The 14,039-nt window shown below is 57.0% G+C and overlaps 1 protein-coding gene across 6 annotated transcripts in view; it reads right to left on the bottom strand.

Annotated features, from left to right (window-relative positions):
• The window catches only part of ANO1 (anoctamin 1), a 159,234-nt gene extending 146,126 nt beyond the window's left edge, over positions 1–13,108 (bottom strand). For all 6 annotated transcript variants that reach the window (XM_041773538.1, XM_041773535.1, XM_041773537.1 and 3 more), the window contains exon 1: positions 12,966–13,108. In XM_041773538.1, the coding sequence (XP_041629472.1) occupies positions 12,966–13,071 (106 nt within the window). In that variant the 5' untranslated portion in view covers positions 13,072–13,108. The remainder of the gene's footprint in view (positions 1–12,965) is intronic.
• Positions 13,109–14,039: the final 931 nt, after the last annotated feature.

A 14,039-nucleotide genomic window follows, 5' to 3' on the forward strand; every position in this document is an offset into this window, starting at 1 on the left:
CGGGGAGAGCGTGCCCCGGAAGAAGGGGCACCGAGGGCCCCTCCCCAGCCCATTTTGTGGGAGCCCCATGCAGCAGTCAGGAGCCCCCTCCATGTGTCAGGAAGATGTTTATGTCAAAAGCAGAGCTGGGCAAGTGGACTGGCGTGGGGAGGTGGCACGCCTTTGTCACAGCCATCATTACAGGATACGGTGGTAATCATGCCACACCATCCTTGTAATTATGGGACATGGTTTCCCTTTTCAGTGAGGTGGCGAGGGAGGGAGAGAAGGCTGACCCTGGCGAGGCTGGGGCCAGTGCTCATGCCCTGGGGTTGGCCTGCGTTTAAAATAGGTTTTGTAGGGTGAGGCTCAGCCCACTGGGACAGGCTCACTCTCCCTGACGCCTGGGCCTTATCACACGTGGGGGCCTCCTAGAGACTCTGGGGCCTCCTTAAGACTCTGGGGCCCCCTTAGAGACTCTGGGGAGTCTGGAGGCCTCCATAGATATCTGCTGGAGGCCTCCATAGATAGAGACTCTAAACAACCTCATGCATGAGTCAATAGCACTTGGGGGTCTCCATTGCTCCCAAACGCTGCTCAGGAGTGGTTCAGAGGCCAGAACTCACTCGACCAGCTGAGTGTCACGGTGCCTAAAGCCACTCCCTCTGCAGACCTCAGTGTACTCCCTGCAGTTACCCAGGAGGACCCTCAGATAAGCCAGGAGATGCCCAAAGGTCACATACACTCTGCCCCCACCGTCATTCATCTGCTGAACACCTACATGGTCGTGGGGTGTTTCAATGCTTCTTGTAATCTCAGGAATTCTGTTTTCAATTCAGCCTGGTTCTTGGAGCACCTGCTGTGGGTGGGTAGGGCCCCGACTCAGCATTGGGAGGGAGTGGGGTGCAGAATGAGCAAGAGGAGGCCCCAGTCCCCCAGAGTCAGTGAGAGGCTGGAGAGACAAGCCTGGGACCTGGCAGTGGGTCGCGAAGGGGCTGGGGCCCAGCCTCAGATAATTACTTCTTGGCATCTCAGTCTGTGCATCTGTACCAAGGGCCTCTGCAGAGGCTGCTTCTCTGGGTTTTGCAAAACTTGAAAGAGAATCCAACTTCCAGCCCAGAACCTAGCGAGTCGTAGGGCTGGTTTAGAGGGGCGTTGCTATTCGTATCATCCTTAGGTGAGGAAGGCAGGGTTGTGTAGTGGGACGCTGACACGCAGGGAGTCCGCTCCCAACAGAGCACAGGGCCGGCAGTGGCCCCTGACCTGTACGCCAGCAGAGGGGCGGGGGGTGGCTTTTGGGCAGAGGCTGGGAGGAGACAGGGAGCTGGGGGAGTGAGTGGAAACAGGCCAGGGTGGCAGGTATCGGGGGTCTAGTGAGGGTTGAGCCAGAAGGCATGGCCAGATCAGACCAGGCTCTGGGCTGCTGCTCTCAGCAGGACAGAGTATCTTTCGATAAAATACAAAGAAAAAAATACAATTGTATGAAGGCGAAATTCACATAACACAAAATTAACTATTTCAAAGCGGACAATTTAGTCCATTCTTGATGTCATGAGACCTTTGCCACCATCAGGTTCCAGAACATTTCCATCTGTCCAAGTAAAGCCCCATGCCCCATGCCTCTCCCGGCTTCGGGTCCCCCAGCCCCAGCAACCACCTGTCTGGGGCTCTCCCTCTCTGGATTGTCCTGACCTGGACACTTCATATCCATGCAGCACATGGGACATTTACCAAAATCCCAGCAACATTTACCAAAATCCCAGTATATGGTCTTTTGTGACTGCTCCTCTTACACTGTTCCTTTTTCTTGGTCATCTTCATACATGATTTTTTTGGTAATGTTTCTGAGGTTCCTCTGTGTTGCAGATCAGAACGTTGTTTCCTTTTGTGATGGAATAACTATTCTATGGGATGGCTCTGCCACAGTTGTTTACCCGTGCACCTAGTGATGGACATTTGGGCTGCTTCCAGGGGCCCCCCCGAAGCGCCTGTGGGGGCAGAGGCTCTCACAATGTCCGAGGGTCCCCAGCAAAGCTGGGCAGAGAGCTCAGTGGCCCAGGAGGAAGCAGCGTGAGCTGGGGCGACCCAAGTGCAGCCTTCCCAGCAGCTGCTCACTGTGGACAGCAGGGGCTCCCGACAGTGGACACAGAGGGCCTGCACCCGAAGGGGGTCTATGTCCTCGGGCTTGACTAGCAGAGGGGCCCCCAGACTGGGCGAGCCGCCTGCCTCTGCTCCCCTCGGGAGTCTGTTTATTTAACTAGCACTAAGAAGCACTTACTGGGTGCCAGGCCCTGTTCCAAGTACTTAATAAATATCAGCCCTCGGCACTGCATTCCCACCTTACAGATGAGGAGCCTGACGCTCAGAGAGGAGAAGCCACACTGTAGTGAGTGGGGACCGGGACTTGCAGCCTCTGCTGAGCCCTGCGCTCTGGGCTGGATACCCCATGTTCCCAGACCTCCTCCGTCCACGACCCACGTCCCGACGTGAACCCGAGCCGTGATCCTCCTGGGCGGAGATTTCCTTCCTATTTTTCTTTAACCCAGCTCACATTTCACATTTCAGGAACCTTTTCACTGTTGCTTTTATTTTTTAATTCTAGTCAAATACACATGACATCTACCATCGGCCGTGTTTGAGCGCGCAGTTCAGTGGCGTTAAGTGCGTGCACACTGTTGTGTGGCCATCACCACCGTCCATCTCCAGAACTTTCCATCCTCCCAAGCCGAACCTCTCCGCCCATCAGACACCAACTCTTCCCATCCCCACCGCCTCCTGCCCAGCACCCTCCATCTGTCCTGCGCCTCTGGGACAACCCTAGGGACCTCTGACGAGCAGAATCACACAGGTTTTGTCCTTTTGTGATAGACCGACTTCACTTGGCTGCATGTCCTCAAGGTTCAGCCATTTGTGCCACATGTGTCAGAATGTCCTCCCATCCTAAGCCTCGTCAGTATCGCTCCTGTGGACGAAGCATTGGCCATCAGCAGAAGGTGGCACTTCAGTAAAGCATAATAGAAATGCAGCGATGTTCAGGTGGACCTGGATGTTTTGGGGACCCTAAACCCCACCAGTGGTGCCCCCCACCTTGCCCCTAGTGGAGATGACAGGCCTCCTGGCACCAAGCCGAGACTTCCTCTTTGGCACACTCCAGAAGACCAAGAGAGGAGAAGCCTGAGCCGTGTCTGCACCGTGCGCTGTGTGGCCCTGCTGCCCAAGTCCTCGTGCCACCTAAAACTGGTTCCCTTTGCACGGAAAGTAGGTTTGCAGAACACCAGTGGTGGCATGCTGCATCCAGGGAGATGCCAGAAATAGCAGCCACCGCTTCTGCGCACGATGGGGCTCTGTGAGCTGCCACCGTGGCCCCGGCTTGTTGGCTGTGCTCTCTTCCAGCTGCAGGGGGGCAGCAGCGGGCACAGAGCTCTTGGGCACCACAGCCACGCCAGACTCACACATCTGCTCTATTTGTCATCTGTACGACCTCAACCATATGAGGCATGGGATCCTGTCCCCACTTACAGCTGAGGAACTGATACCAGGGTTGGGAGAACTGCTCGCCGAGTCCACACAGCTGCTGTCAAATCCAGTCCATTGGATTCTAGAACTTTCTAGTTGATTCCAGAATGCTTTCCACCACCCCATGCCAACCTTCTGTTTGCACTCAACAGGTTGTTACCAGAACAATAAGAAGGCTATGGAAACAACAGAGGAAACATCCTATTTAGGCCTTTTGATGTGCTGTGTCCAGAATCCGGCTGGGGCTCCGTGGCCTCTTCTCAACCTTCTGCCTGTTTGTTTGTTTGCGGGATGAGGTAGGCGGAGGGCCTCAGGGAGACGCTCATCTCACAGCCTTCCAGGTATGACTAACATCCTGCGGCCTGTTTACCCTCAGAGGCTGCTCATATTGCTTGAATTTTTTGAATTAAACAGACTCTAATTAATGGTGCAAATATTTACGCTCGATGCCCCATCAAAGGATACACAGCCTGGTTTTTGTTTTTTTTTTTCTTTCAGAGTAAATAACACTGATGCCAAGGCTCTTGGCCATAAATCAGGGGTGAGATTATGGGCTCCAGGTATGTTTTTAATCGGTTCAAAGATGGTAGATTTATATACAAAGACCCTAATTCAACACATCTGGTGGCTCTTCCTCCCCCTCCCCAAAAGGCAAAAGGTGAGCAGGCTTTCCTTGGTGGAGATGATTAGGCTCCACTCAGGAGTCGATGGCTAAATGCCTCTTCACCTGGGGGTAGCATGAAGACAGAACAGTCAAGAAGGCCGGGTGCCGTCACTGGGGGAGCCTGTGCTTCTCAAGGCTGGGGCGTTTTTCAGGTGCTTTGCCAACAAAAACTTGAGACGTCGCCATCTGATCAGGGTACTTGCCCGGCCCATCAGACGGCTTGGAGCGCCAGGCCCTCCGAAGAACTGGCAGGCAGGCCCCAGGGCCCTCAGGGTCTTTTGCTGGGGAGAGTGGTTTTGTCCTCAGGCCTCACTCTCTTCTGCGGTGTGGTTGGGGGATCAGGATTCCCAGGGAAAGAGAACACCAGGTCACACGGCCCTTGGGGACAACTGCCTGCCCGGCCCTCCCTCCCAAGGTCCTCAGCTGAGCTCCTTGAGCCTCCCTGGGCGACCTTCCCTCCCTCCTTGGGCCACAGAATGCAAATGACAAGCGTTCTGAGACAGGACCGTTGACAAAGCCTCCTCTCCCTGGCACTCGCGATAAGGCATTCCCAGACATTCGGAGGGAATCTGAGAACTTAAAGTCTGGCTCAGTTATCTCCAAAGGGCTCAGTGCCGGGAGGACATTGTGCCCACCGTGCCCTGGGCAGTGCAGTACACAAAGCCACCGTCGTCTCAGGGGACTCTTCTGATGAGGAGTCGGCTTCCAGCATCCCTGAAAAGCGGCGGGTAAGTGCATATCCCCAGGTCACCCTTCAGCTTCCCCTGTGATGCATTTGCTTTAAAAGTCTCCTGCTCAGAGAATCAGGCAACCCTGGCCTGAGGCCTGGGGGCTGTGCTGGCTGGGGGCTGGGGGCGGTGGGCAGGCCTGCTGCTGGTCCTGTGCAGGCCGGAGGGCTGTGGCGGATCCCAGTCTGCAACGGTAACTCTGCCACCCCCTGCTTGCTATTGGGTGGGCATCCTGCTGCTAGCACAAGCCTGGGCCCTCAGAACTGGGCATGGGGAGGCTCCTGCAGGACAAGCTCCTCCCAGCCATGGCTCGGCCTCCGCCGCATGTTTACTACATCTGTGGTCTTGGCACATGGGGCATGTGCACAGGGCAGGGCTCTGGCATCATCACCTGTGCCCAGGTCAGTTCGACAGGTCAGGTGACACCTAAGCCCCCTCCAGGATCTTCAACCCAAAGGATTTAATAGCATTTTGAGTGAGCTGGGAGGCTGCCTTCCTGCTCTGGATGATGGCTCTGCTCAGACCTGGAGAAGCAGGGGAGAGTGGGCTGCAGATGGGGCTGGCTGGCACAGTGGGTATGGCGGTTCACGATGGCACCTCTGCGGCCTTCTCCAGCGCAGCCTCCCTGTCTCATCCATGGCCTGGGGGAAGCAGCAGCCCCGAAGTGCCCATCTCTGGGGCGGGGATGAGGATGAGGTGGGCTCACGCAGGGAGCACCTGGCCCAGCCTCTTTCCATCTTGAGCTGTGAGATTACTGTGGTCGGTGCCATGGGGCCTGGCAGCAAGCAGATGGCTCCCAGGACAGGGGCTTGTATGAGTCTGCTCAGGCTGCTCTAGCAAACACCACAGGCAGGGCTCCCACAGCTGAGACTCACGGTCCCCTCATCCTGGAGGCTGAAGCCTGAGGTCCCGGTGCAGGCAGGCGGGGTCCCCCTGAGGCCTCTCTGCCTGTGTGTGGATGGCTGTGCTCTCCCTGGGTCCTCACGGGGTCATCCCTCCGTGTGTGTCTGTGTCCTGACCTCCCCTCTCTTTGTAAGGACTCCGGTCACATGGGATCAGGGCCTCCCCAGAGACCTCATGTTACCTTGATCACCTCTGTAAAGGCCCAGCTCCAGACACAGCCACATTCTGACCCAGGTGCTGGGGGGTCAAGATCCAAACACAGGAATTTGGGGACATGATTCACCCCCTACTGGTTTTTTTAACGAAAGGACAGTTTACGGAGGAGGCTCGGATCTGGCTGCAGGATCAGCAGGGGGTGATAAGGCAGCCCTGTACTAGTAACAGGGTGAGTCAGGCCAGGACCGCTGGAGGCTGGGCTGGAGGAGATGGCTGTGGCCTTTGGGGCAGGGATCCCTGCTTACAGGGGAGACCAGAGGACAGACCCCCAGTCCTCTGTTCTGATAGCCACAGGTGTTAGAATCCAGAGAGTGACAAGTAGGCACAGTCCATAAAGGCCATCTCCCTGGGGTGCAGAGCAGAGCAGGGGGTGAGAGAGCTGGGGAAGGTGGAGGCTCCAAGCACCACACAGCGGATCACTGCTTGGACTCATCCATGAGGATGGATTGATAAACTAAACAGAGAACAAACTAAAACAAACAAACTGATCGGCCACTATGCTCCTCCAGCCAGTAGGTTTTGAGCGAACCGTTCTGCGATGCAAGTCGCCCTACCTGGTAGACAGCCCATGGCTCCCAGGGGGCCTCAGGACTGGGCTTTGGACATTTTGGGAAGAGGGCTGCCTCAAGACTAGCTCCTTTTCTCACTTGGGGGTCCCCCTGGGTGTGATCCTGGTGGGTGCAGAGCCCACTCTTCCATGAGGTGGTTGGGAAGCTCTGGCTCCCGGGCAGTCGGGCCAAGGACATGTGATTCTGCTTGGCCCTTGAGCACCGGGCCTCGGGTCCAGGGAGGGCAGCGGGAGGATGGTCTCAGGACAGCGGGGCAGCCGTGTGCAGAGGCTGAGATCTTGCGATAGTAGGAGAGAGGACGCTCGCCTTTCCTTCATTCCTGCCTCTCATAGGGCCATCCATCCCGTTTTTTTCCAGAGGGGGAACCACGGTGGATTTCCGTTGCTTGCAGCCAGGGATCCCAACTCAGGGAAAGCGACCTCTGCCATCAGGCCCAGGAGCCCACTGGTCTCAGGCATCTTCCTTCTGAGCCACTGGTGTGGTCTCATTTTGTGGATGACACATAGCAATTCTTCTTCCCCTCTTGGGATTGGCTGCCGGGAGTCTCAGGGACAACTCTGGGGTGGTGCCTGGGGCAGGTGGTCAGGATGACGTACCCCCAGGTGAGCCCTACATTCTTCAATCCGGTGCCTGGCCAAATGCATGGGGGGTGGCAGGTCCACCTGCTAAGAGAAATTGCTGACTTGCTCCTGCTTGTCCTTTGTCCACTTGGTGATCTTGGGCCACTGCTCTTTTCTGTCTCCTCTTGTGGGATGGAGATCCACGTAGCACCTACCCCCACGTTGTCCCGGAGGGCAGTGAGCACAACGAGGTCAAACCCTCCATGTCTGTCCTGCAGCAGCCATTCTGTGGGTGCTGGGTGTTACCTACAGCCACCCCACTTCCAGAATCTTATTTCTTCCTGTGCCTTATTGTTTGTATGACCTCCCAAATTATTATGCTTCTTGTGGGAATTTAAAAAATCTTGGCAAGCTATGGGGACACCTGCATGGCTCAGTCAGTTGGGTGTCCAACTCTTGGTTTCAGATCAGGTCATGATCTCAGCATAGTGAAATTGAGCCCCACATGGGGCTCCATGCTCAGTGTGGCTTCTGCTTGGGATTCTCTCTCTCCTTCTGCCCACCGCCCCCCTGCTCTCCCATGCTCTCTCTCTCTTTCTCCCCAGCCCCTAAAGTAAATAAGTAAATCTTAAAAAAAAAAAAATCTCGACAAGCTACCCTAAAACCCTGTTGGAACGAGGTGGAATCCAGAAAGCAGCCTCTCCAGTAGAACACGCGCACCGATGCCGTACACCCCCCGGGAATATCTCCCTGGAGCTGTTAGATCAGAGAATTAAAAGTATTTTTCATCTTTAAGAGAGTCTTTAAGGACCAATAGAAAATACTTAGAAACATAGAAGACTTCAGGCAATAAATATTTATTGAGCACTGCCCTGGCACTGGTTCAGACGCTGAGGGCACAGGGCTTTGTAAAAATCTTTGCCACAGTGGAAATGATATTCCTGCACGGGAGGAAGAAGATAGGCGGCAATACCGTGTTGGAGAGCAAGGAGTTTTGAGGAAGAACGAAGCAGCCTGCGAGGACACAGAGCGGGCTCCCACAGACAGAGGTCAGGAAGGGACGTGTGTGCATAGGCCTAGGGAGGGAGGGCAGGGCGTAGTGCAGGCATCCGGGGAGGAACGTTCTGGGCTCAGGGGGCAGCCGTGCAAAGGCCCTGAGGACAGCCGGCTCTTGCGTCGGCACCATGCACAGCGCTCTCAGGGATGCCGGTGAGGGGTAAGGAATCCTCTTGGATTTATGAACCGTGCCTGGAGGCATAATTGCGGGTAAATGTTGATACAGCATATTTGCACAGAAATATCTTATCAGGACGCAGTGTGAAAGCGATGAGAGCCAGTTGGTCAGGAATTGTTTTACGGCTCCAGGAAGATGACACACGTCATGGGAATCGCAGGGTTTCACAGACTCTGCAGGCGGGGAGGGTGGGCTTCACGGGGGTGCGTGCAGGGCCTCCCCGGGAGAGGAGGCCGTTCAGCTGTCCATGAGGCACTTGCCGGGTAACCGAATGCACCCGCGGTGACACCCATGTTCTGTGGGGGCCGCCAGATTTGTACCCACATGACCATGCACATGCCTAACAGGAAAGTCTGGGTGCAGTGGCTCACTCTGTCCGTGTTAGACCACAGTGGCACGGCGCTCCTGCACCTGCCCGGTTGGTAGCCTGGCGGGACGAGGGCTGGGAACCTCCTGAACCTGTGCCACAGACTGCCAGTTGTCCCCTAGTATTTCTTCTTTGCCTTTCCTTTAAAAAAACTAATTTTCAGCTGGCATGTAACCACCCAGAACAAAGCCTGCATGTTTCCGGCTTCCTTTGCAGCTCATTGTGGCCGGGGAACTAGACTCGGGCCAGTGGGAACAAATGAAAGTATGTGAACAACCTCCATGGGAGAAGAGTGCCTTTCTATGCCTTTCCTCTCTCTGGTGCTGGAATGCCGTTTTGATGGCTTGAGCTCATGCAACCATCTTGGGTCACGAGGTGGATGCCTTTGCTGAGCACAGCAGAGCAGCCTGAGAGAAGGACCCCGGGTCTCTGACGACTTCACGAAGCCCCCGACCAGTCCTGGAATCCTGACATGCCTACCTCTGGATTTATCTTATGTGAGAGAAAATCACTTTCACCTTTTCAAAGATAACTTTTCTGTCCCTTGCTGCTGAACCAACAGAGGCTTTCCCTTCACTGTGGCTGTTTGTGCAAGTCCCTCATCATGACAGAGATGAAGAAAGAGCCCCAGAGAGGGGGCGTGATCTGCCCAAGGTCACAGAGCTCCTCTTACATAAGCATTTCATTTCAAGCTTGCATGAAATAATTGTTGGAGCAAACAGCGCTTGCCTCTCAAGGGCCAGCCAAGACCGTGGCTCGGCAAGTTCACAGGAGGACTAATCAATGGGGCTGGGGACACTTTGAAGGCCTTCGCCACCCGCCACCCACCACCCACCACTGTGGCTGCCATCAGCCCAGGTTTGCCCCATCCTCCCCGACGCCACGTGCAGAACCTGGTTCCTCCATCTGATTCAGAGAAATCACTCCCCTGAGGCTCTGGGACAGTTGGGTGTGTGGATCCATTGTGTCTGGTTACACTTTTTGATGTGTGACACCCCTGTGCTGGGTTCCTCCCGGCAGAGAGAAGCTCCCACAGGCCCCCTGCGCCTCTGCTCCTGTTTGTCTGCATTTCCTGTTGGCAGAGACCCTGAGACCATGGCAGCCCTGCCTCCGCAACCTCCTGTCGGGGACCCCTCCTCTGATTGGTGAGGGGTGACACAGCTTATTCTGGCTACCGCCTTGCCATTGGGTCTCCCCAGACTCCTAGCTGCCCCTTCCTCCTTGTCCTGAGAGCCTGTGGTGGCATTTCATGGACTTCTCTTGGCTACAAGAGAGACAATTTCTCAGTAGAGAGTCGATGTCACCCTGATGACAAAATAGGGCCGTAGCCAGAGAGAGGCCCTTCCCAGCCCGACGTCAGACAATGAGCCTCACCGGGAAGACACAGCCATGTGCACCTGTCCTTCCGGTTGTCTGTGGGGGGGACATGACCATTTTACAGAAGTGGAAGCTGGAGTTGAAAGGTTGACGTGTCCCAGGCCACTCCAGCTAGGCAGACCCAGCACCGGGATCTAGCCCCAGCCCGGGACAGACCCCATGACCCCCATGACCCCTCTACCCCCTTCCCAGCCTCGGCCTTAGGAGGCAGTCTCCACACACTGACCCTGAAAGGGTAACAGCTGGAGAAGGGGAGTGTCCTCCCACTGCCAGCTATGCACCCCTACCCCTGGTCAGGGGCCCTCCCTCTGGACCCCACAGCCCTTGCTGTACCACAGCTGTCCGACATCCTGCAGAGGAGCTGGTTTCCTTTCATCCTGGAGTCACCAGCAAAGGGTGGTGTAACCTCGTTTACACGAGAGTGTGACTGACCCTTGTGTGTCTAACGGCTCCCCCACTGCAGATGTCACTGTCACAATCAAGGGGTCTGTTCCTACAGTTTAGTGAAGGGTACAGCTGCCAACAGCAAGCAGGGGTCTTCCCAGGGGATCCCTCAAATTACAGCCCCGGGCCGTGCCAGGGAGGCACTTTGGGCCAGGATGGAAGCCCACGGGCTGTGCAGTGAGCAGAGGAGTATCTCTCACTATGCAGCTGCTGGACAGAAATCCCACTCCTGAAGAGTGCTCCCGGGAGAGCTGGAGGCTGGTGTCTGAACCCCCAGAGCTGAGCTAGAGGTCTGCATGCTCCTCCCCTGCAGATGTACATGGTGCAGCCAGTGGCGCCCCGGGCCTTCCCCGGCGGGACCCCTCCTCCGGGCAGCCTCTCTGGTCCCCCCTTCAGCCTTCACCGTCCTGGTGAAACGGCTCGTGCATTCGTGCCTTTGCCCTGAGAATCAGTGCTTCCGGGAATCCACCCTCCTCCTCTGTGTGCATGGAGCCGCCCGTTCTCTGACCTCCGGGGAGGCTGCCTCCCCGTGACGAGCACTGTCCCCGTGTCCCCAGCCTGGCCACCCGAGGGCTACCTCACGGGAGATGGGTCCTCAGCCGGCCTCGTGGGGATCTCAAACACTTGGCAACACCGTGTAGCTGAGTGAGAGCTTTTCTGCAAACATCTGATTGCCTAATTCACATGCCTCCTCCCTCTGCCTTGAGTCTCAGACACTTTGAGAACAAACCAAAAATAAAAATTAGTCCTTTTCCAGCTAATTTACTCACTTTTGCAAAATGCGCACTCTGTCCCCCTCTGCCCTTGGAGGTTACCTCCCGAAGGGAGCCCCAGGGGACCCTGAAGATGGAGGGTCAGTCCTGGGGGTGTTCTGGCTTGGACCAAGGCTGACCCCAGTGGGTTCTGACCTCTGACCCCCGAGGGGAAGCATGGCATGGGGCCCCCTCCTATCACGCAGGGGAGGACGCCTGTGTTCCTGTCCTGGAGCTTCCTCCGGGAGCCAGGGGATGCTTTTCAGCTTTGTCCCTCATTCACCCACCCACCCATTCACTGCCGATGGAGTGATGTCATTCATTCATTCATTCATTCATTCATTCATTCATTCATGTACTAAGCAGAGGACAGAGGGTGGGGCTGGCAGACGGATCCAAGTCAGACTTGGTGGCTGAATTCCTGTGAGTCAAGAGGTCGACTCTGCCCCAGAAAGAGCCTCTGCCCTGCCCCCAGCGTCCCCAGCCGGCCCCTGCTGCCAGGAAGGCCCTCAGAGGGCCCCTGCTCCCCCACCCCCCATAGGCCCCCTCTAGGAATCACAGGCGGGACGCGCATGATCTAGGAGCATGGAACTAGTTATTCACCGTCCCTGAGTGTCTGGGGTCTGGGCCAGCCGGCCAGGAGGCCAGGACCCCCGTGAGGGTCCCCGCTTGTCTCGTGAGGCAGAGGGGAGTGCTCAGTGCTGTTGCTCAGGACGGAAACTCCCTGTGGTACAGGGGGCCAGGCCTGGAGGGGGGGGCGGGCTGGCCTAATTCTCAGCCCGGGCACAACGTCCCCTCTTCTTGCGGTGGCGGTGGTGGTGGTGGCGGCGAGTGGCTCAGGGGTTGGGCGAGGAGGCCCCTACCAGCCGCCAGAGCCCCTGGTGGGTGGCTTCCTCTAGCCGGCCTCGGCTGTGCATAAAGTGGGATCGAAACCAGACCCCGAGCCGAGAGCCCTCCATACACCCCCACTAGGTGCTTCCCTACCCATCCTTTGGGCTGGACACTGTGACTTGTCCCACTTTACCAATGAAGGTACCAGGGCACAGAAAGGTGAGGCAGCTTCCTCTGGGTGGCCCAGTGGGTGAACGAGAGTCCGGTCGAACTCTGGGGTCTGGCTCCAAAGCCTTGGCATCAGGGACGCCGTCTTGCGGCCCTTGAGGCTCCAGCACATCACAGCCTGAAGGCCTCACTAGACGTCCTGACTCAGCACTCCATCCAGGCAGTACGGGGGTTCCCAAGGGACGGGGAGACTTGCCCTCACGGGACACGGGGCAGCGTCTGGAGACGTAGCTGGGTTGTCACAAGCAAGGGTGGGGTGCTACCGGCCTCTGGTGGGTGGGGGCCAGGGATGCTGGCAAACATCGCACCGTGCACGGGACGGCCCCCACGACGAGCAACAATACAGCCCCAAATGTCAGCAGTGCCCAAGTGGAGAAACTGGGGTGCTCATTATTACTCGCAGGAGGGGCCTGGCTCCGGAGGGCACCTTGCATCACCTACCCACCTACCTAGGTCGGGCCTGCTGTCCTGGGGGTGCTTTCCTTGCTGGCTGGCCTGGGCACCGCCCAGAAGCCACACACGTGGGGATTTGGAGTGCAGACCGGGTGCCCGAACCCCGACCCCTTTGACACCCCTGCAAATCCCACCACTCCTTACTCGTCAGGAGAGGGTCCAGCGCTGTCTCCTCCATCTGAGTGCCCTCCACGTGCTCGCCTCTCATGGGTGCCGATCCCGGCGGCGGGTGGGGACGCCAGGGCTGCATGGCCCCTCTGGGCTGGGATCTCAGGCAAGGTGGCAGAGGCCACTCCCAAGGGTGAGCAGGGTTTGCAAAATGAGTCAGCGGGGCAAGAGGGCTGGCAGCCAGGTGTCGATCGTGGGTTAATCATTAACACGCAGACACTTCCCTGGGATCCCAAGGGACCCTCGGGCTTGGCCTCAGCCTTGGCTGTGGTCCTGGGAGACCCTCTGCATCGGGGCCCACCTTGGCCTGGTTGTCTGCTCAAGGGGAGGTCCCCACCCAGGGACCTGTCTCCCTTCATCCACATGGCTTCGGCTCTGAAAAGTCAGGGCCACAGAAGGAGAGTGGTCCCATTTTACAGCCCACACCAGGGGCAGTCCCTTCAGACCACCATTCCCTTAGTGCCTCCTCTGTTTCCCACGCTGTGCCAGGCGCTCAGCGTAGATCACCTCCTTGGACATTGCCCCAACCCTGCAAGTGATGAGCTGTGTCCCCATCTCTCCCATGACGGAGAGAAGCCCCACAGGTGGCTGTCCGGCGACAGGTGAAGAGCAAGAAGAAAAGGAGTAACTCGTTTCTTCATTTGGGGTCTCTGTTTCCTCAACAGATAAACAAGCTGGCAGGTGGTACCTGCACCGCAGGCCGTTCAGGGGTTAAATGAGGCCACGCAAGGAAAATGCTGAGCTCGGGTCCCGAACACACAGTAGCGCTCAATAAATGTTGGCTGTGTCTCAGGGCCCAGGATCCTTGCCTGATTTGTCGCTGGTGTAGACGCATGTGGCAAGTGTTGGCTGGACGGTTGTCAGGTGACTTGGCCAAAGCCACAGGTGGGTCTCAGTATAGGTGGGTCTGCCTGGCAGGGATGTGCTTCTTCCCACTGCCGCTTCAAGCCTGGGATTTTCTTCATCACCTGGGAAAGTGGATTACCCCCAGTTTAGGTGTGCAGGTGTGCGGGTGTGCGGGTGTGTGGGTGTGTGGGCAGCTGCTGGGCG

The sequence above is a fragment of the Vulpes lagopus genome, chromosome 11, assembly GCF_018345385.1.
Source record: "Vulpes lagopus strain Blue_001 chromosome 11, ASM1834538v1, whole genome shotgun sequence".
Classification (NCBI taxonomy): Eukaryota; Metazoa; Chordata; class Mammalia; order Carnivora; family Canidae; genus Vulpes; species Vulpes lagopus.